General features: G+C 35.8%; 1 protein-coding gene across 4 annotated transcripts in view; it reads right to left on the reverse strand.

The window, feature by feature from the left end:
- The window catches only part of LOC149535359 (Flavodoxin family protein), a 215,697-nt gene that overhangs the window by 138,185 nt on the left and 54,056 nt on the right, over positions 1-23,456 (reverse strand). For all 4 annotated transcript variants that reach the window (XM_089806790.1, XM_089806788.1, XM_089806791.1 and 1 more), the window contains exons 4-6: positions 19,581-19,658; positions 19,384-19,488; positions 7,466-7,557 (exon numbers count right to left, since the gene is read on the reverse strand). In XM_089806790.1, the coding sequence (XP_089662916.1) occupies positions 7,466-7,557; positions 19,384-19,488; positions 19,581-19,658 (275 nt within the window). The remainder of the gene's footprint in view (positions 1-7,465; positions 7,558-19,383; positions 19,489-19,580; positions 19,659-23,456) is intronic.

Genomic DNA, 23,456 nt, shown 5'->3' on the forward strand with positions numbered 1-23,456 from the left:
ACAAAAAGGAAGTTATAGTTGAACGCAGTTCCCAATTTTAATGTTAATGTTGCTAGTGGAGAACTACTTAATTGTTTTGAGATGGTCCCTGTTGTCCTCAATTTTGACATCACAAAATTGAAGGAACCCTACAAAATTTTCTCATGGATCCCTAGGTGCATCCTCTTTGTTTTAACGCATTGAAAAGGCATCATGAAAACAATTCATTATCTCTGAAATGCTCTTTGTGTAAGCTTGTCTATGTTTTCTTTTGAAGATTCTTCATCAAGATTATCCCCAATTGTTTGCTAGTAAGAGTTTTCCTTCTCGCACTGCAAACACAAATTTTTTTATGAAGTTTCACGTCCTTTATTCATTTTTCTTTATGTTGTAAATAATTTTTGGTCTTGTTTTTGTCTTAGGTGAATGCCCTTGCAATTCCGCTCGATTCGAGCTAACTTAGGTCCGATTCTGAGTAGTCCAGCTCAAGTTATGAGGGAAAAAGTGGGGTTTTTCAAGTCAACTACATTTTTTTTTTAAAACCTCATAAAAGTGTGTTTTTATTGGCAATTGCATGATATAAAATTATATTTAATATCTAAAGTTGATTTTGATTTCTATTTTAAAATTTCAACTCATTCTTAATTGATTTGACCATAATTTTTTATGTTTTTTGAAAATAGCCTATTTCAACAATATTTTTCATGTTACTTTATTAAAAACTATAGTTAAATATTTAATATAAATACATGAGATAACTTAAATGCATAAATGTGGGATTTTTATTATACATTGCATACATCCACATGCAAAAAAATTCATGAAAACCCACTCCCAATAAATTATTAGTCGCAGCATTAGATTAAATGGACTTGTTATATGCAATAACACATTTTAATGTGTTAAATGGGCTTTTAAAATGTATTTACATATTTTAAGCTTATTTAATTAATGTAATTGAGAAAATCTAACTCATTTACATATGTTTTTTTTTTATCGGTAAAAGGCCGAAGCCCTATAGCTTATATTATTAAACAATTTTTGAAAAACTACAGTCTCCATTCAAACGGGCACTCGTAGGAAAGAACGGAGAAGAAAACCTCCAATCTTGCCCGAGACCAAAGTCCTATAGTATTACAGAAGTAGAAGGCGCATACCCCAATTTACAAAGTCTCAATATGGAAATTCCTATCACATTAAATACACATTAGTTTGAATGCATGTAGTTTTTATATCCGGCTTCCTTTCGCATAGAGTATAATTAATTGAAACATGCACTTGGCTTCACTTCAAAATGTAATCATACCATGTGTATCATGTCTTTCTTATGTTTTAGTCGATGGATTGAAGATGGCGACTGGATTGGCTCTCCATACTGCAAGCTCATTTACAAAGAATACTCAAGAGCAATTTGTTAGCAAAATTTAGAGTTGAAAATATTCTATTATCAAAACGTTGGAGATACTATTTTAATTGAAAATTACAATAGGAATCTTTTTGATAGTAATCATACTTGGTTCGTTATAATTCCGGATTATCTTAAAGAAAAAACCGCAAGATATATATAACCATTAAAGGATAAAAAAGGTCAGCTAAATCTAATAGCAATATAAGAACCCTGATTTAGAGAATGCAAACAGCCTTGAGGAAACTGAACAAACTCCTCCTATTTGTCCTTCCTACCTTTAAACAACAAATAAGCTTTTCATTGATAATATATAATCCAAGGTTAACCATAAGAAATATCGACTGCTCATTGTTCTTGTAGATGGCCTACTTTCACTAATTGTTACTGTTGATGATAAATTAGTAATAGCAGAGTTGTCAATATGAACACTGTGATAAAATTGAAGGGTTTGGTTCCTTAGATGGCTTTTGATGATCCCATCACACACCCTCATCGTTCTGCAGTTCTCTTCAATACTCATTTTTTGATCTTGAGGTCGGTATATCGGATTTTGGGCAAGGAATAAATCAGCAATACTGAGTGGTATAGAGTTTCCAATGATATACTGTCAATGTTTATAGCTATGGGAAGCTTGGCAGAATCTAACAAATCTTTTTTAAATGTGCTCTGCAAAAGACTTTTTAAGGTGGAATATCTAGGAAATATTTATAAAGTTTTTGCCAATATTCGAAATGACATGTATATATGTTGGTCTTGTCACTATAATCTACCCTCAGATAGTCGGCAGTGGGTTCCCCTCTATCCGTTAGCGACGACATTTGACACAACCCGACTCATAAAATGGCTACCAATTGTGAGGAGGAATATTACCTTCTTATAGATATATTTTCAAGTCCGCCCAGCATCTAGAGACAATTGGATGGATGAATACTTACAAGAAGAACGAATGGATGCATGGGAGAATAATCAACTATTAGCACCTGATTTACTGGAACTTCCTATATTAGAGACTGAAAAGTCTATAGCAGATGAAGAGCCTCATTCTCCACTCATTATAGCAGGAGATGCAAAAGTTCAATCAGCCCCTACTGAGAGAAAAGAATAAACAACTAAGGAGATAACCCGGGCATTTTATGCAAGGTCTTCAACTTTCCAATAAACCACAATGAGATCATCCATCTCATCGATATCAACTGCTTTTATTGTCAAAGCTAATATGAAGGTCGTTTTCTCCCAACTTGACTTGTCGAAACAAGTAAAGAGAATTCCAACTTGTTCATATTGGAGAGGTCAATCCCTTGCTCAATGTAGAAGTCAAAGATTCTAAGATAGTAAAGGAACCAATCTGTGCTTTGGTCTTCCATAATGCCTCTCCACCTAAGCAAAAATGTAATGTTACTTCCATCTTTGGCCATTCCATGTTAAAAAGAGACTGATCTCTAATGCGTGGAGTGGGGCACGTAGGCACCACATCATGTACAAAACTTCTAGGGAGGTCATACATGTACTCTTCAACATAGGCAATTTTCAAATTCCTATCAATGCTAAGGACTGCCTATTCTAGACCTTACAACCAAGTCGGGTCAAACAAATTGTGGCACACCCAAATAATACCCAATGATCTATCTGGGCTTTAGCTAGGCAAGAGATGAAGGAACCAAGAATGGAGCAATTAGAACGCCAAGAAAAATCATAGTTGAAGGATCTCTCCCCTAAAACCTAATAATGGCTACCTTGGCCATATCATCAACAGGTTTGAGGAGCCTATTCCAATGTTTTGGATTCATAGAGCCCCTAAGAGCCCCTAAAAACAAATTGATCGCGGACTCCATCTTTACACAGTGGTCTAATTCCTAAAGGGAACTTGTCTCGCTACAAAAAGTAGGAGTGCCAGATGTAGAATTGGAGTTCAAAGGCTAAAACATCTATAAGGACCTTGGAGACGTCTAGAATGCTGATATAATCGTGCAGTATGGATTATCATAATTATGAATAATCAATGCCTATTAAGGCCATTAGCTTGAAGTGTGCAGGCAGCTCAATTTTTAATGATTGATTTGTTGCTTAACCTTAGTCCTTGAGATGATTTGAGCTTATGACTATGCTTGAGCCTAGTATAGGTTTTTGGGTAGTTTATAATCAATGTGATCAACTCATCCTAAGGAGTGCCCCAAGAGGACATGTACATGTTTTGTATAGGTCACGATGGTGATTGGACTTTCCAGTTTGGCGTGAATGCTCTTATCTCAGTCAACGGCCAGTCTTTGTAACTCCTCTACCAACCTCAGTATGATTCCTACCACAATTCCTTTCCAATGTTGTGCATGCTCATTGCTAAGTAACAGTTATTGTTACTCTAAGCAGTGATTATAGGGATGTTAGAGGTTTGTAGCAAGCATCAAAGAGTTGAGAATTTTTTAAGGTAAACATCTCTTCTCGAGTTCTTGCTTGAAATTTTCTCTAAAGGGCAAAACCCCCCCTCCCTGTGACTTGAACGACTAAAACAATCATAGATACGTTGTTCTGTTACTATAACAGGATACACTGTTTGTAGATCACTGAGTGAGACCAGACCGCAGTTTTTTGGGTAACAATGCGGGTCGACATGAAGCCGATGTTCTACATAGAACCAAGGTAGTTGGGTAAGCAAGTTAGTTGCAGATTAGTTGGCCGCAGGAAGGGACAAACAGCAGAAGTAAGACCGATCAATATGCGTCGAGAGGAATAGTGAATGGGAGACGCATCTTGTATCTAGTCGGGCGTGGGTGATCACTAACAGAAGAACTTCACATGGTAACGTTTTCCATGAATCGAGCCCAGTTCTGGAGGATTGACTGAGCCAAGTGAGTTGAGTCAACAAAGACTGATAGATTGAATGTGATGTTATATATCTAGAATCACAAACTGATAGCTGAAAGTCTAATTTAGCACTTAGAAGTTGCTGAGAAACTTATATCTTATATGAGCAATGTATACTTGGAACATTCTGTAGCAAATTTTTTCTTAATAGAGTAATCTGAGTGGTGTTTGGGATAAACCGTACTGGCCAAGCATAGCATCTTTTGCAATTTTTATATTGGTAGTTCTATGAATCAGAGTTGGAACAAATTTAAAAAATATATTGTTGTCACCATTAAGATTTTTGTCAAATAACAGCAGTTGGGATATTACGTGCGAACAACCGAGCATTAGAAGTTGACAGTGTTAGTGCAAAGTGAGCTTGATACACAAGGACTATTCTCAAAAATAAGGCATAGATAATAAGGATACTTTTGCAGTTTTGCTCCTACAGCCCACTGGGATATGGTAAGAATGGTTTTAGCCTCTGCAGCACCACAAAGTTGGACAGTATGTCGAATGAATTTTTGAAGTACATTTTATAGTGGTTATTTGTAGAGAGCAGGATGGATTCTAATTTCTAAGGGAAAAAAAATTAGAAAGCAAGATGTGTCACTTAGCTAAAGCTTTGAATGGCTTGAAACAAGCACCAAGAGCCTGATATAGTATAATAGATATTTGAGGCCAACTGGATTTATGGGGAGTAAATCCTATGATACTTTATACACTAAATGTAAGGAAATTCAAATATCAAATTTAAGATAAATTCAACCATCATAAACATAATCAAACTTATATTTAAGAATTTAAGCGTTTCTCTTTGCAATGATTAAAAAACATGCTGAATTCTATTTGCAGCTACCTAAATATGATATTAGATGGTATGAAAGATAAAGTAAATTATCTTAAAGTTCTTGGATACTATGAAAGATAAAGTGAATTATCTTAACTTCTTAGACAGTATCAAAAAGATAACATCAGCTATCTTAGATATGTTCTCAGATAACATCAAATATCAAGTCAACTATCATCAATAGGACGAAATTTACCAAACAAAGAGGTATAAGCTCTTTTGGAAACTAGAGATGAAATCATAGCATTCATACAACACAACATTGTGTGATACAACTCAATTCTTCAACTTCCCTTAGCTAGTCTTTGCTACATATGATCGTGCAATACTGATAAAGATGAGTAGAGCCGTTCACTTTTTATGTTTTGTCCTCATCAAATGAAAAGATCACCTCTCTTACTTTCTGAATGGAAATAGGTTTGAGGAACACAGCATTGTCCAAGTCAGATATGATTCCGAGGTCATAAACTTGATATCTGCACTTATGCCTAGGTTCTTCTCATCTGAATTCCAGAATCAAACACTCTTGTCGTCTGGATTCTGGAAAGGTTGAGCCATGTTGAAACTGTGTCTGTGATATCCCCATTCAAACAACCAAACCATGTTGACTTCAATAAGCTGGTACAATTAAGTGTATTTATGTGATTCATTATTGGCTGTTTCAAATTACATTGGGATTAATGGAACTCAATATTTGGATCCGCAAAATGTCGAAATAAAGTTAGAGATCAGACCTACTACAGATGTTAAGGACTATTGATATGCTTTGAATAGATGAGGAAATTATGATCAACATGCTTGCTTTCATGCCAACTATTCATGTTGCAATCAAGCTGAAAGATAATACTCAGTAATTCGCATGATTGAGATCAGTATTAAACAAGGCTGCATACCTATAAATATTTCAATCAGGCAAAGCAGACAAGTTCCAAAGCCTATTCTAGGCATACTTATACAGAGTACTTGCATGATCTTAAAGACATATATAAGAAACAGCGTTCAATTTCAGATCAATATAAGTTCTACATTTGATCATTATATTCATCCCTTCTTACATATTGATTGATGCCTAGATCAATACATTCTTCGTAATATCCACAAGTATTTAACAAGTAACTCTCAATATATTCAGATCGACCAAAGTTTTCATAGACAGATTGATTTAATATGTAGATATAAGATCACTCTATATCTGCAGAATTAATACTTATCATATCCGTGTTTATTAGGCCATATTCCTATTCCTCATGTTTTGGATACAAGGTTGATATAGCTACAAATTGTTTAGTCCTTTGATATTCAGATCAGAACTATTGTTTTACACTAATGCCCTGCAGATTAGCCTTCATAGAAAAACCTTTAATTTGATCAAACTCCCTAGTTCAAAGAAGATAAATATATTGTTACCTTATTACATAGAAAGAAGTCTCTTGCAATTAGACTGATAAAAAATTAGTCAAAACCCTAAGAGATCATATAAGGGAACATTATAGTATCTATGGATGACAATTTCATTGAGAAAAATCAGTATATCCCCCCTCCTAAATCCACATTGCTCTTGGTGCTTGGCCCCAGTACACATCTTCATTCTATTTTAAAACCTAGAGCCAGTACTGCACTTATCTCAGAGTCTTTCTTTAATTCTTATAAGAATCTATTCCTGTCATCCCTTTATTAACATAAATCCATCCTCTCTAAAAAGCTTTGTAATATTTCCAATTTACTACTGGCTATCTGTTAAAACACATCTCCTTATATCTTATGATTTTATCATAAAATGTTGCTTGAAATTTTGATTTATTATTAATCCAGCTGCTAATTTAAAAAAGTTAAACACTCAAATATTTATTTTAAGCCCAACTTCCAAGCTGTAACTCATGTACAATTTCAATCCAATACATTATTCCAAAACTATCTGCATGAAATATTGTGACCATTAATATGTCTGCAACCTGAATATTGTCATCCACAATCTGACAATTGGCATATATTAAATGTAGTTCTACACATCCTCTATAACAATGTAATGAGGCTATCACCCGGTAACTTTGAGATATTAAACTTTTGTCATATATTAGGAATCCCTAATACTCTATCATTTTATTATGTTGAACTCCTATCAGTGTATCACGTTAAACTTCAAAATGCTCTGTACATCTCCAGATGTGCTGAGTTCACAAGTTAAGGACCAAGCCAAGTTCAAGATCTTCTCTTAATAAAGCAACAGGAATGTCTGAAAGTTTCATCCAACAGAATCGAATTCTAGCAGCAGCTTCACTTAATCAACAGTACATTCCTAGGCTACCATATGAACCAACATATTTTACTGAAAATCAAAAAATTAGAGTTATTTCTGGCAGATAAAATCCAGATAAGTCAGACAATACCCTGAACGATGTTGGTCATCCCCAAGCCCTCTTTCAATGATTGGATGTGCTCCAAGATCAGAAAGTCTTTTGTCCAACTTCTTTGCAACCATCTGTATGCCAATCAAATAACCCAATTAATGAAATTTAATAAAGATGATCCAGTTCAGCTCATACAATTCAGCAACTTCTATTCAAAATGACCATAGTTGAAATTCAACTTGATCTAAATAAGTGTTTATGTAACTATACATAAGTAGCATGTACTCAGCTTGCAGTGTTAAAAGATAAATGCCCACACATATAATTAACTCGGACTTGTATTATCTAGCTACAAATGTGATTTGGAAATTGCAAATATCCATGCTAGAGTTCCTAAAAATCAATAAGAAAAGGGATGGTCTTTCTCACACAACTTATTATGATAACATTAAAAAGTTAGATCTATCTAACTTTCCCTCTAGCTTAATAAGAGATCTTGAATGCTAAATGTTCAAATTATAATTAAAGATAGAAAAGTTATTTCATTACAACTTGCATGTTCAAAGAGCAATTCTCTCAAAGAATTACAGACAAATACCTTTTTAAATTCAATTTCCAACCCACAGGACTTTAAGGATTTTAAAATGACTATTCCATCACTGAAGCCATTTATCTCCTCAAAAACCCTACAGTTGTGCAGAAATCAGTCTTCAAATGAAGCAGCTTCCACAAACTTAAATGATACCTTCAGTCTGGGCAGCCAAGCAAGACATCAAAAACCTCTGCATGCAAGGTACAGCTGCACTACTAGGTACAGATGTAATGTCCCTGTTTTTGGCCAGTTTGTGCAGTTGATAGAGTTAGCTCATCATAGTGACCCTTGTGAGCTGACAAGGTGTTTGGGGGTCTCAGTTGATTACATACTATTTTTATTAAGTCTATTATGGGCAGTTGTTATTTTTGGCAGCGCAGTGGATGGCTTGGCAGTTGGTCGTCACCTACAATTAATCAGGTTAATAATTGCATGAGCTCTTATTTATTTATTGTTCGTTGAGTTGCATTATTATAATAATGTTTATATTATTATAATAATGACTTTACGAGATATTTCTAAAAAGCAAGTTGGAAAGTTTCTAGTGGTGAGTTCTTTTGGGAAACTTTCATGGTTTCTAAAGTGGAGTTTTATGGAAACTTCTACCAATGAAAGCTTATAAATGAGAGCTCATTTCATTGAGAAAGACACGCTTGATTATATATTTGATTTTGTGCCTTTGTGGCTTTTTCCTGAGTTCTGAACTGTATGCCCTTGTTGATGAGAATTGCACTTGCAATTTAGCTGCTGAGGTATAGCTAAGATTGCCTAACTTCTCTACTGTTCATCATTGTAGCTGAGAAGTGTTTTCTTTCCACTGCTGAAGTATAGTGGATTTGATATTGGTTAGATATTTTTCTTACTGTGTCTACTGTGGCTTTGGAGATATCTGGTGTGGAAAGTTGACGTTTTATGCTGAGATTCTACATTGGTTTTGCTGACTGAATTAATAAAGGAAGGTCTGCGATTTTGGTTGGAAATAAGGGTGGATTGCATAAAAAGACTGGACAGCAGTATATTGGAGTCAGTAAATTACTTCCAGGCCTATGTTTGGATTGGACGGCTACTAAAGGGCCACTGTATGATTTGCTGGGCTTGCATCTCAATCTGCCACCCCGTGTCAAGGAATTCTGGAGTGACGTCTCTGTTCCAGTTTCATTGCACATGATTCCCACACTGAATTTTTGGCAATTCCGTGGCTGAGTAGAAGGATAAAAGCTACCTACGGCTGGGCTTCTTTCACAATTGGAATTCGCGGTTGGAAGGAACTGTGAAAACATTCGCAGTGTTCATGGTGGACCATCTCAGGTTTCAATTTACTGTTACTATCTTATGCCGTTAGCAATCAAATAAATCTGTATTCAACTTGCCATAATAATCTGGTGATCCTCTGAGTCTGCAATTTGAGAATCTTGCATCCTCTACATGGTGAATGGTGAATCAAGTTCAGGTTCTAGATTGCTATTGTTATTAATAAATCAGACTTATCTTGTTTAGTTTGTTGTAATAAAAGTTTGCATATGTTTTCCGGTTATTCCTTGAACGTACTCAATTTGCAAATCATACACAAAAGTACATTCCAAAAACCATGAAGGTAGTATTGACCAGCTATATGCGAAACATCTGATTTGTGAGAACGAATTGGTGAAAATTAGTGAAAATTGGAATTGCTTAAGTTGTAGCCAGGAGAGGGTTTTTAGAACAGAGATGGCCCCCCTAACAACCCTTCAAACTCCATACAAACTCTTCAACGGAAATCTTCACAATCACACCAAAAATCACTGAATGTGGAAACAAATGCTAAATAATACCCAAAGACTTGCAACCTAGAAAACTTCAAAATATTAATGACTAGAAGCAAAACTGAAACTTCAATCTACAAAAATAATGAATTCTGCTAAATTCACACAAATCTAGCTAGGAATTATTTTTCAGATCCAAAACTAAAAATCTAGAAAACATTTTTGTCCTCAAAAGACTATGGAAGAACACAAGTTCATTCCAACCACATAACGCAGTCAACTCTTCAACATATGCAACAACGAGATCCTTCCACCTCCTTTTATAGCTTTTGGAGGGAAAGTGCCCAATTTGAAATTACATATAAATATCTTTTTCCCGCCAAAATGTCCTTTGAAAAGATTGATAATGCTTTCATGTAAAAAGGCACCCTATCTCTTAGGCATCCAACTTAAGGGTCAAAATATCTTTTTAAAATGCTATTACAACCAAGTGGCCGAAAATAATATTAATAAACTAGAACTTAAGTGAACAAATAAAATAATACACCAAGAATGTGGAAAGTTCTGCAATAAGCTCTGTATCCAACTATGACCACACCATGAAGAAACTAAAGTAGAACAATGAATGGAACCAACTTGATGACTTATTAAACATAGACATGCTCTCCAAAAAGTTTCAAGAACACCCCACGAGTCTGAAAAATTAAGAAAATACTTTTGAAAAGTGTCATAGCAATTCTAAGTTTTGGACCAAAATAATGAGACTCTCTGGACTTGCCAACGCTCAGCAAATTTAAGGTGAGTCAAGCTCTCCGAGTATGGGGTGCTCTAGACTCAAAATTGGCCGAGTCTTTCCTGGACTCGTCAAGTCTAGGCAAGTCCCAGTGCCTAGACTTTCCCATGTAACTGAGTGAGAAGAAGTCAAGGAGAATAAAAATAACTGTTTTCAGTTGCTTTCTTTCACTTGTATTTTTTCTTTTACCCTAAAAGCAACGCCATTTCATTTTCAAAGAAAAGAAGTAGAAGGGAAGAGAGTTATGAGCAAACTTTGCATTTAGGGAAACCAGCAGAGATGTACAGCAAAAATTCATTGGTGAATAACATTAGAGCAACTTCGTAGGTAAGTTTGGTGCCTCAAGAGGTATCTACTAACAATTGGAAAGAGTTTTCTCTATTGATTTCAAGTTCAATATAAGAGGTAAGCTTTTAATTTGTAGGTTTTTCATGATTTTATTACCAAAAAATGCATTCTTCTTTATATTTCATTTTTGCTTTCAATTTATTCAGAAGATCAAAGAAAAAAACCTAGGTGTATTTGATTTTTTTCATCCTAGTACTTTTAATTTGAATCCAATTTTATAGTTTCAAACCCAATATTTTTGTATTAATTTAATTATATAGATCACAACATTTTCAAATTGTCTTTATCACAATGTCTTTAGAAGGAACTCATGTTGAAAACATGCTTAAACTTTTACTTCAAAAAAGAAAGTAGAGGTAAAAGGTTATTATTGCAAAACAATTTATCATGGAGGAGGCATTAGTAGATTTAAATAGCATCCTGCACATATACCAGCCCATGATGTTGTGTTGTGATCAAAAGAGATTCTTAAGGTTATTCATGAGGTGCAAGTGCATGTATAAATATTTGAGCTACAAAAAGAAGTGAAAAAAAGTCAGAGGAGATGGTTGAAGCTATTAGTCCTAAAGAATTTCCATGTCGTCATTCAAGGTGCTGGGCCTATTAGGACTAATGTTGGTGGTGTGTTAGCGATAATGCTATTATCATTAGCAGTGGCAGTGGCAGTGGCAGTGATAGCATTGAACCTAGAGTTCATAAATCTAGGATATATTAATATTTTTACCCATGCACTACTCCAAGTTCCCAACTACAAATTGAAGCATAGGTTAGAACAAGCACATACAATATGTAGCTAGAGGTGCACTTGGAGAGTAAAGGTACTACTACATGTTGTAAACTTTCTACATGATCACCCTATTGCAAATGGGGACCCCCTCTTTTCGCTTGGCAATAGAGTAGAGGTCTTAGCAGGCTTTAGTTCAAAGGTAATTTCAAGGTCTCTAGGCCAATGTGATGAGTTTGAACTTTAGGTGCAAGTCAGGTCCACCTAAGAGTCAAGACATTTGGGAAGATGGAAGTTGGGAGCAAGAAATCCAACGTTTAGTCAAGTCCTAGGAAAGGTTGAGTTCAAGATGATGAGACGTCAATCTATGTTGATATCTAATTACCCATGAAGAAGAAAGCAATTGGAAATGGAGAGTTGAAATCAAGAAACGGAAACAACCTTTTGGTATGAAGCCAAGAAGGCAAGATGCAACCATGAGGTCAAGTTTGAGCTTGAAAGTCAAGGAATTTTAAAGTCTTTTGAAGAATAAATGAGAAAGAAAATCATGGGAAGAGACAAATTTATTAACTTTCGTGAGGAAAGTCAGCATTTTGTAAAGCCAAGACATGAGACTACTTTGAAAAGTTGTACTTGGGGAGGTCAGAATCCAACCTCTGCAAGTACATCCCTCTACATGGACAGGTGGGAATCCGACCTCCCCATATACATGGTGGGACTTCAACCCCCAAAATTCTGCCCTCCTTTCATGATCAATTTTCAATTTCACATGACTCCTTGTGGGGAAATATGGAGATTTCAAGGTGAGAATAGAGACTCCTCACCAAAATAAATCTGATTTAAGTAAATTGAGGATCAACTTTTCCGTCAAAACATCATGATCACACCTGCAATCAAGAAGAAAAGATGTGATTAAGCCCAACATTTTGAGGTGAAATCAAAATCAAAGCAGTCATAATGAAGAAGTTGAAAGAAAGGTGAAGTTGTTTAAAGTCAAAGTGGCATATGAATTCAAAAGAAAACATAGAGTTGGGACTTGGAGAGATCAAATTCTGACATCACCAAATCCAAGCTTGTACCTGGGATCCCAGATTTCTACCATTAAAGAGAAGGTGCATTGTGACATCATATCAATTTCTAGCATGAGGGTGGACGTTTCCAACCATGTCGAGCCTGATTTAGGCTTGTAAAAAAGAAAAATTCTTCATCTAGAACATCTAGTAGCAAGAAGAAAATACGGCCAAAAGTGCAAAAGGCTAAAAGGGTAATTCTAGAGTCTCTCGCATTTGAGAACATTACTAGCAACGAATGTAGAACACGGTCAGAGAAACTCCAGATGATCACCTCATGAAAGACTCCCTATGGAAGGTAGAGGCAAATAAGATAATTATGATTCCCATATTCAATCTCTAAAACTTCAAGCCGGTGTTGCATACGATGGCTACAGGGTACAACAAACACTCAAACAAGGCGAAGATGAAATATTTTGAGCACACAATAGTTGTACTTTTCTCGCCAAAAGAGTTCACCAAGGTCTCTAGCATTTCATCCAAGGTCCATTCACTGTCAAACCCTTGTCCAAAATGTCTACTAAATAAAAAGATCTATTGCGTAAGTTAGTATGCAGGTTGGACCTCTCTATCCAAGAATGGTACAGTTTGTGGACTAGTAGTAACAGTCAAGGGTTGAAGAAATCTTTCATTTTTTCAATCAAGTGGAAGAGTTTGCTTGACTTGGTGAAGAGAAGACTTACAGGATCAAGCAGGGCCTCCAATATAGCCATGTGGATGGTTAAACTAATGAATGACCTTGTCAAAGGGAGGGAGTGCAACTAGGCACATGTGCTATCAGAGCACATTAAGGAAATTTTCAGCCTCAAGCATAAAACTTTTTACATGTCCTATCATGCAATAGCTCTATTTCTGGAGGCCTTGTGAACACGAGTACCTACAAACGAATATGCCACATATGTTCTACTAGATGCATATGAACAATTTCACAGTTGTAGGGGGAGGGGAGACCCTTTCAGAGGGTGCAACGGCTAGTATGGAGGAGGATAGTGAGGAAGAAGGGTTGGTGGAAGTATCATCTTCGTCTGAATGTGAGAGTAGCAAGGAGGAATTTTGGATGGTATAGCATGTAGGGAATAGCGAATAAGTACAATAGACCATAGGTGGAGGTGAAGAGGATAGTGTAGAAAAAGGAGTCTCAGTAGTAGAAAGGACAACACCAGTAGTAGCTGACTAGGGAGCTAAAAGATCCACAGTACCAAAGATTATATTCACACCAACATATTGCCACCCCTCGCACCTCTGGTCATACCATGTAGGCTTTGCAAATCCATTCAACACACGAGTTGGGACCAACCCCATTCTACATAACTACATCATGTGGAGTCTAGGAGGCTACTCTTGTGTCCTTCATGGTAGGGCCTGTGGGCGAAGCTATTACTCTGACAATTGACAGTGGAGATCCTACAATCAAAGGTTCAATCCCCATGGTCGAAGGTCTAGTCCCTACGACCGAAGGTGCAGACCCCCACAACGGAAGGTTAAGTTTTTCCCACCATTGATGGAGGCAAGAATATGACACACCAACAAGATGTGGATGGATGAGACATGATAGGGGGGAACATGACACCTATGCCTACAAGGGAGGATGATGTTGAGACTAGGATGGATAGTCTTTTGAATTGGTCCGAGATGGGCATTGCTGAAATCCCACATCCTTTACCCATTTTAGTAATGGTCCAACACTTCTAGCAAACAAACATGCAACACAAGTCTGAGCCCATCAATGGGATGTCCCTCAAGAGGTGGTACCAACAACAATGAGGAAGTGATTGAAATTGAAAAAGAAAGTGTGCACTAAGCAGGCATTCCCTACAACAAACTACAAGGAGGGAGATGCTAGTGGAAGAGTAATACTGGATGATGACCACAACCAAGTTTCCAAGCCTAACCAACGAGATGCCATAGGATTGTTGCAAAGGTATTTAGCAGAATTGGAGAGTTGTGTAGCACGTGGGATAGTAGACCTCACCAAATGGGTAGACATGGGACCCATCTCAATTGAAATAGAGAGGCTCTTTAGGTTCATGACACGAGGTTGCAAGTGATAATTTGCAAAGCATCTTATAGCTCGAAGTTGGCTACTCACAAAGACACCAGAGATGGTGGAGACAATAAAATCCAGTGGGAAAGAATGACATGATGGGAGCCTTCCATAGAATAGAGAACGTATTTAGAGATACATTCCTCTAACTCCAGAGAGCTACCCAATACAAGAAGCAAGCAAAAGAGGAGTGTTAGAAGGAAAAGGAGTACACTTCAGTCATACAACGCAACGTTTCTATTCAAGAGAATCTTGTGGAGCAAGAAAAAAATTATATTACCTTTGAGGAGCAATTAGCACATGAGCGAGTGGTGCGGCCATAGGAGACAACTTGCGGAGGTTAAATCTGATAGGGATTGGGTAGCTTAAATCTCTGCAACTTTAACTTGTCTACCAACTCCTCAGAGGCTAGGTTATCTAAACTACCACTATCAATTATCACTTTGCAACATTTACCTTCAATTTTGCATCTTGTCTTGAACAAAGTTTTCCTCTGCAATGGCTCTTGATACACCTCTTCATGACATAGGGCTCTCCTCACCATTAGTACTTCTCTATCTTCAGGTTAGTTCAAAGATTTAGTAGGCTCTTGCTCCATAAAAATAGTTATACCCTTGATCTTTCTCCTCTTGCTTGAATTCCCTTGAATGCACTCAAAGGCTTGGTGTCCTCCGCATTTGAAGCTAGTTCCTCTAGATATTCTTTTGTCATCTCTCCACTAGCTATTTTGTTTACCATATCTTGGGAACTTTTGTCATCACTTTGGTATGAACTCTCCTCCTTTACTTCTACCTTACCCTTATTTTGATCCCCATAAGATCTTCCTCCACCAAATAATCTCTCTCTAAAATCTTCCACCTCTTCCTCTTTGTTCTTGTCTCTTGTTCAACTTTTAAGGCATATTCATAAGCCTCTTCCACACTCTTCAACTTGACCAAACTGATCTCATCTTGTATTGATACCCTCAAACCATTCTAATACCTTGCAAACCTTTTAACATCATCATCTATATGGCCAAATCTAATATCCAGTTTGAATTCCTCAGTATACTCATTTACACTTGATTTGATTTGCTTTTGGTTCTGCAACTTGCAAAACAATTTACTTGGTAATCGGCAAGTAAGAACTTGGCCTTCAATTTATTCACTGTCCTATTCCTTGATCTGACTTTCTCCTTGCCTCTTTTTTGCCTATCAGTCTACAAATGCTCCCACCACAAGGATGAATGACCTCTCAAACTTGTGCGGACAAATTTCACCTTCTTATCTTCACTTGTGCCCTCAAATTCAAAGTACTTTTTCATCTCCATGATCGAATAAAGCAACTCATATGAATCTAACTTGCCTTCATAATCTAGTGGATTGAAATGCAGTTTTGTATTCACTCTAGTTAGGGCTCTTAGGAGTCTTTCATCTGCTTGTTCAAGCACTAGTTATTCTTCGTCCTTGACCTCTTCTTCATCCTCACTCACTTCATCAATGTCTCCCTCTTCTCTGGGCCGTTTCCACAACTTCCAATATAGCTACTATTTGTCTCAATGTGTGCATCATGGTCAGATCGACATCTCTCCTTCCACAAACCATCTTGATACCACTTGGTGCAGTCACAAAGAAAGAGACCTCGAATATCCAATCAGAGTCATACAACAGAAAAAACAAGAATTTATTAAGAGAAAGGAAAGATCAGCCTTCGCACTAACAAACAATCATTTACGATTGACCTATAACATGCAATCTTACATTCCAAGCATACAGGCCTGATTACAAATAGAATTTTTTCTAATTTTCCTTAGCCTCTAACTTCAGGAAGCTGGTATTCTATGAGATAACTAGAACTACTTAATCTAGGAACAGTTGCATGAATTTATACAGCTGTGCAAGCATCAAGTTGGCCTAAAAGGATTATATTTTCCAATTGCAAGAAAATGTATTACAAATATAGGTTAGGACCCAAATCATAAGAATCTCCCTCAAACAGATGAAACATGAATTACGATTCCACAAGTAGGTCAGTACATGTGCAGCAGCATCAAGAAATGAGCCACAAAACTTCATTGATTGGGAAATCCCTCTGTGAGACTGGAAAACACAAACAAGTTGTGAAATGTGAAGAACAAATAGGTCCCGCCAAGAATCCTTGAAATCTCAATCATGAAGAAACGGATCGAGCTACGGACCTCGATGTAGGTTCAACATGATACTAGGGACGCGCTATGAGGTGTGCAACAACAAATGATCCATACTAAAGGTGAATTGGAAGAAACTCAAAAACAATACAAATAGGTAAATGGGAAACAAATATTTTTTTGGGTTATGCAAGACTATCAAGAACCCAAGATGCATCAACCAAGAATATGCATATTTACCTAAACTGAAATGCTAGACCCTTTAAATACTCAACAAAGTAAATATCAATGTATACATAACTAATTTGCCCCAATTATATAAAAATTCTCATGAAAATCTTAAAAGTTCAGAACAAATTTGCACTTATACAAACTAGGCCAATAACGTAAATGGAAATGAATAATGGAAATAAATGATGTAATATCTGTACATGAAAATTAGACGAACTTAGGGATGAAGATTAAGAATGGAACATCAACAACAGAATTAAAGAAGTTGAAAAAATGAATCCACGATGATGTAAAGAAAATTCAATTTGGCATACATAAGAGAATCTGAAGCATGAAAACTATCATGGTCAAATAATCCTGCGACAGATAAACTTCCAGAATTCAAAATTAAAAACTACTCACATAAATTGATGCAAAGAACAATGTGTATAACCAATGTGACCAAAAACCACAATTAAATGAAACATCAAAGGTCTTGATAAATGGTAAACTCTTAATGAAGTGTACTTGATAGCATAGACAGATGCTGAGAACTCAAATAACTGAACAAAGACAGATGAGAAATGAAAAATGAACCCAAAACTTAACTACAAAACATTCAAACATCGCAGTCAAAGATAGCACACAAAATAGGCGAAGGATCCTTTTTAAAGTCATTGAACCTCTACATAGCAATCATGTCTTTCCCTATTTCTCTAGATGCTCCAAACCTGTTACAAACCAAAGCTCCGACGAGTGACAAGTCAATTCAATCTCCACCTGTCGCATCTAGACTCTTGTATAGCTGGGAGGGAATGATGAGTTCTGAAAAGATATATTGATGTCCTTACTTTATAATATTCTCCTTGTATATGCCATGGTGAATCTTTTCTTTCTCCGTAAAATTTCAGATGCAGACATCAGGAAACCATCTTTAAGACTTAAAGTTAAGACTATGCAAAGAACATTTGAAACACAGCAATTTCCTCTACAATTAAAATATTCTCAAGACTCCACAGGCCTTGCATCCCTGTTCTTGACCTTACATCATTTTATATGATATTCATGCTCTCTAAATTCGATGCTCCTCATTTTTGTAGATATTTATCATAAATCACCCTTCATATGGCTTTTGCACTCATAGTACCATACAGCAGCCTTAATCGTACCAATCACCAAGGCCTTTGCGCCAGTACTGACTGGAATTGCTAAAATAGTCTTTTTTAGAGTATTTACATTACTATCCACAAAATTTGCAAAGAAGCACACTCTGCAATAAAAAGATGAAAAATTTACAGTAGCAGGAAGAAAAACTTAATAATGGATTAGCACTCAGCATTATCCAACTAGCCTGTTGAACAACAGTGTTCATTATTATTGTAATAATATAGACAAAAAATAGCAGATCACATCACAGGTACTCTAGTCCATAGTGTTGAATTTATATGAGCACATCTTGTGTATGCAAATGCCTGTGCGTACATATTTTCACATATTCAACAATGCATACAGTAAACCTTACTTTCATTGCATGCATGTCTGTTTGCTTGCTTGATGTTTATTTATAATTTTATAGTACATGTTTAGTTTAGCAAAAACACAGCCCAATTGGTGAAGATGATGGTGTGTCACACCATCCACCAAGGTGAGAATCCCTGGGCCAGGTTCAATTCCTAGGTGATTTTAACAGAATGGTTTCCCCCTAGACATGGCCACTTTAGCCAAAGGAGACTTCTGGAATAGATGCATGCTTAACAAGTTGTAATCAACTTAAAGCAGAGATGTTGATAACTTTGTAACACAGTTGTATCCATCCAATAAATAAAAATTTGTTCATAATATCATTCTGTTTCATAAAGAGAGAGAAAGGGAGGAAGCAAGCAAACGAGAGAGGGAGACGGATTATTTTAAGACCAAAAGAGAACAGTAGCAGTCCAAAGAACATGCAGTCAATAGAAGAAGGAACCAAAATGAGCTCTGACATCTCCAATGTAAAAGATATATAAACTAAAATTTGCCCTATATGGTGTTTTATCGAGATTCAACTGCATAGTTTTGAGTCAATCCTTATTAAGACATATTTCATGAGTGTGATTCCTACTCATGGAATATGAGTATTCCAACAAAACATATAATGTATAAAACATCACCTAAATGTAAAATTTGCACTTTATTGTTACCCTCCACATAAAAACTGATTCCGTAAATAAGAATGCCTTCTTGGAGCTTTCTTTTGATGAGTAATCAAAACATTAAAGATTTATATTTTCACACAGAAAGGCAACAAAATGATTCCAAGAAAATCTCACATTAAATTTCTGATAACCAGAATCACCAAGCCCAAATAAAGCATAACACGTTCTGTCTAACCATTGGTGACCAAGGCTTCTCATCAACAAAAACTTCCAAAATTCCTGTGACATCAAGAAAAGAAAGAAGCTTTGAAGATAACATGCTCAAAAAAAATCTTTTCTTGAGACAACAAAAAGTCAAAAATAATTAATACCTTCATTGAGTCTGGAGGATCACCTTGGCCTGTAGTTGAAACTACAAAAATGACCAGCTCTACATTGGGAAGACAGCGCTACAAATAGACAGGAAAATAAGTTACATACCAAACCATGCTTCACTCAAATTGCTAAATGGCTTAAACATTCTGGAAATAAAGATTTTGTTTAAATATTAAATGAACTCAAAGAACCAGTGGGACTTCTAGGATATGGGGAAATACGACTCTTCCTATGCGTTCCTCAATGGAATTTCATGGTTTATATTGAAATGTTCCCAACCATAGTATCTTTTTTATTATTTTTATTAATAACCAAATTGTATTATAAGAAAAGAGTTTGTTACAAAGGAGCCAACGTTGGAATGAGCTACATCCAAATGCTAAGCTAGTTCTGCTTTGTTAGATATATCTCAATCAAGGAAGCATCAGCTTCAGAAAAACCCAAACTAAGAGCATGCAAAAATAGAATTATTGGCACTGCTTATTCACAAATTTGTTGAGCATTATTTATGACATTAATAAATTTATCTTATCTTATGAGTATTATAACCTATATGCTCTTTACACCTAGCAAGTGTTAATATATCTCATTCTGGAGACATATTTGCTAAAATGATCTTATGAGTAAACACTTTGTAGGACAGAGACAGCTTTAGCATAATAACCATGATAACTGAGTAGTTGTCCCTCCCTCGGGATTAGAGAAAGAAGGGGCATAATGACCAGTTGAAGGATCCAATGAGGATCAAAAATCCCATGAAGAAACTGCAAAGTATGTATTTCCACTCTCCTCACCTGATTGTGGCCTCAACAGATCTCCCTATGTTCTGAGCAGCCTGTTATTTCGTGACAGGCTGGTGGCTTTTTGCTAAATCAATATAGCCAACATTCTTTTAGTTTCAATATAGCCAACATTCTTTTAGTTTCTCTGTATTTAGGATATGCTCAGTTGCTTCAGTTCTGGTCTCTAGGTTTTAGGAGTTGTCTTACACAGTTAGCAACAAGGATGCAAAAATACAAGGAATCACATACTCATCAACTTTCTTACAGCTTCAAATGGTGAGATGGTATTCTCGAAGTCCAGACACCTAAAAAAAGTTAAATATGCAAAGACTCTGAATACTAGAAAATGCTAGAAATGGTAGTAGAAAATGTATTACAAGTTTAACCAAATATTGCAACATATGTAGCTGCAAGGAGACAGCTTGAGGAAATGTACTGACAGAAATGTGAGCAGAGTTTGTAGAAGTTTAACTGAAAATATACAGGAAATATATTATGCTTCTTGTTATACTACCTAATTATAGGATTTTTGTATCCTATTTCATATGAGGGTGTTCTACCTCCAATAAACAGTCTTCTATATTTAGGAGTTTTAACAATTAACGATATAAACAAGCACCCTTCAACATATAATTATTTTAAGACAAACTAACAAACCTACGGGAATGATGCAATATTCCCAACACGCACAACACATTTTTGGATACTTGGAATTGCCATTTACCTTTAACTTCTCGTATGAGATATAGGAAAACTTGAATGGGTCAGACCACCAGTGGAAATTGTTAAAAACATCAAAAAATACATTTGCTTAGTGAGAGATGACACCATGAGAAAAGAGCTTATGTGGCAAGTGTGGAAAGAGTTTGCAAAAACTTCCTCACCTTGCAAAGCATTTCCATTCTCCTAAGACCTTTGAAGTAGATTCTGCTATAAAACTTGATAGTCTGATATTAAACACTGGAGATAAAGTCTCCTTAAAGAGAAAAGTACAAGATGATGTTTCTAAACAAAACAATCATTAACTAAATGGTAAATACAAAAAAGGAAACTAACTAATAATACTAAGATCTCTAAAGATGACCATTAGAAACATAACATTGTTATTTTAATAACCTCTCTTAATGGTCATCATACTAACTACCCTACAGAAGACAATCGGCAGGTCTTTTGGTCATGGATGCATAGAAGTCTGCTCTCTTCTCATTTGAACACTCTGTTGCAACCACATTCTTCTTCCTTAGCAACTCTCATGTTATTATCCATGGTAACATGCTTGTAACCCTCTTGGTTGATAACTTTCATGATTCTAGATTTATTTTAATTGTCAATAACCAATATAGGTTATGTTTTAACACATAATTGAGTTGGATGTTGCTGATCTTATTCCTATGTGTACTGGTGATCATGTTTGTAGCTAAATGGTTACGACTTTGTGTGATAATGAAAATTTGACTATACATTAAAAAGTGTGAAGAAATTATAGCATGTTTTTATGTTAGAATAGAGATATGCTATTAACATGTATCCTCTTGTGGTACTATCACTTATTATCCTTCTCTGGTTCCAGATATAGCTTGATTAGTGGTATATTTTTTTCCTTGAATTCCAACATGACTCTATGTATTGATTATGAATCTGGAAGTTGTTGTAAGTTGCTTGGTAAATTCTAGATGGATTTTGTTATCCAACTACTTTGATTCAGTCGAATGACTTTTGTGAGCCCCCATGCTCAGCAACCCTTGTCACACTTATTGTATTTGTTAGTATGCATATCTCAGTGTTATTTTGATTGACTAGACGCTACACAGGGAATGGCATTATTCATTCGATTACTCTACCAATGAGGCTAGAGATGCTTAGTCATAAAGTTGTTTCATGATGCTAGAGATGCTTAGTCATGATGTCGTTCCACGTTGCTTCTAATAAGTCATTAAATATGCTAGATAGCAACTAGTCTAGTCAACATGACTGATTAATATCGTCTCTAACCCTGATCAAGTTAATTATTGCAATTTGAGACACAATATACTTGCTAGATTGATTTGAGTAAATCACTTGATTGTATTTCATGTATAGTCATAATGTTGTTTCATGTTGCTTCAAGCAAGTTATTAAACATATTACGATGTAATTGGTAATATTGATGGTCAATATTCTCAGACAAACCCTAGTTCGAAGCAAATATTTCAGAAAAATAATTTTAAAAATAGGGTCTGATAATTTCAAAAAAGAAATTATGATTTTCGAAAAAAGTCAAAGAAGTTGCTCTGATACCATATTACGATATAATTGGTAAAATACTTAATTGTTATTAACAAAGGCCAAGAGGCCAATATATACAAAAGAATTGAACGATGTTTCCTTAGGAAACGATCGCAAAGAATAGAAACATTATATTCTGGCTGAAAGAAAGCTAACAGATAACTAGACTAACTAATATTACAAACATTCTAATATTTACAATAGATTACAAATAGATAACCATTAACTAATAATAGAAGCTTATATATTAATACCCTCCCTTAATGGTTAATCTATCCACAACACCAAGTTGTCCTTTGAGTTTAACAAAATTATCAGGACCAAGAGGCTTGGTGAGAATGTCTGCAGTCTAAGTCGTGGTAGGAACATACTGCAAGTCTATTGTCTCGTCTTCAACCTGCTATCATATGTAGTGACAATGAACATCCACATGCTTGGTTCATTCATGGAAGACTGGATTTTGTGCTAATTTGATAATGCTTTTGTTATCAACAAACACAGTGGTTGATCCAACCGGTGACATCTACATATCCCCAAGCATCCGACAAAGCCAAACACCTTCACAACCTACCTTGACTGTCTCTTTGTATTCGGCCTCTATAGAGGAGAGAGAAATTGCCTATTGCTTCTTACTGGTCCATGTGACAGCACCGAATCCCAAACTGAACACATATCCAGAAGTTGACTTGTTATTGTCAACATAGCCAGCCCAATCTAAATTTGTGAACCCACTAAGTCTAGGATTAGAACTTCGATTGTAAATAAGTCCAAAATTTGTGGTGCCCTTCACATAACGAAGCACGCACTTGGCTGCCATCCAATGAT

Source organism: Cupressus sempervirens, chromosome 10, assembly GCF_028749045.1.
Source record: "Cupressus sempervirens isolate cs-2001-9-10 chromosome 10, ASM2874904v1, whole genome shotgun sequence".
In the NCBI taxonomy this organism is placed as follows: domain Eukaryota; kingdom Viridiplantae; phylum Streptophyta; class Pinopsida; order Cupressales; family Cupressaceae; genus Cupressus; species Cupressus sempervirens.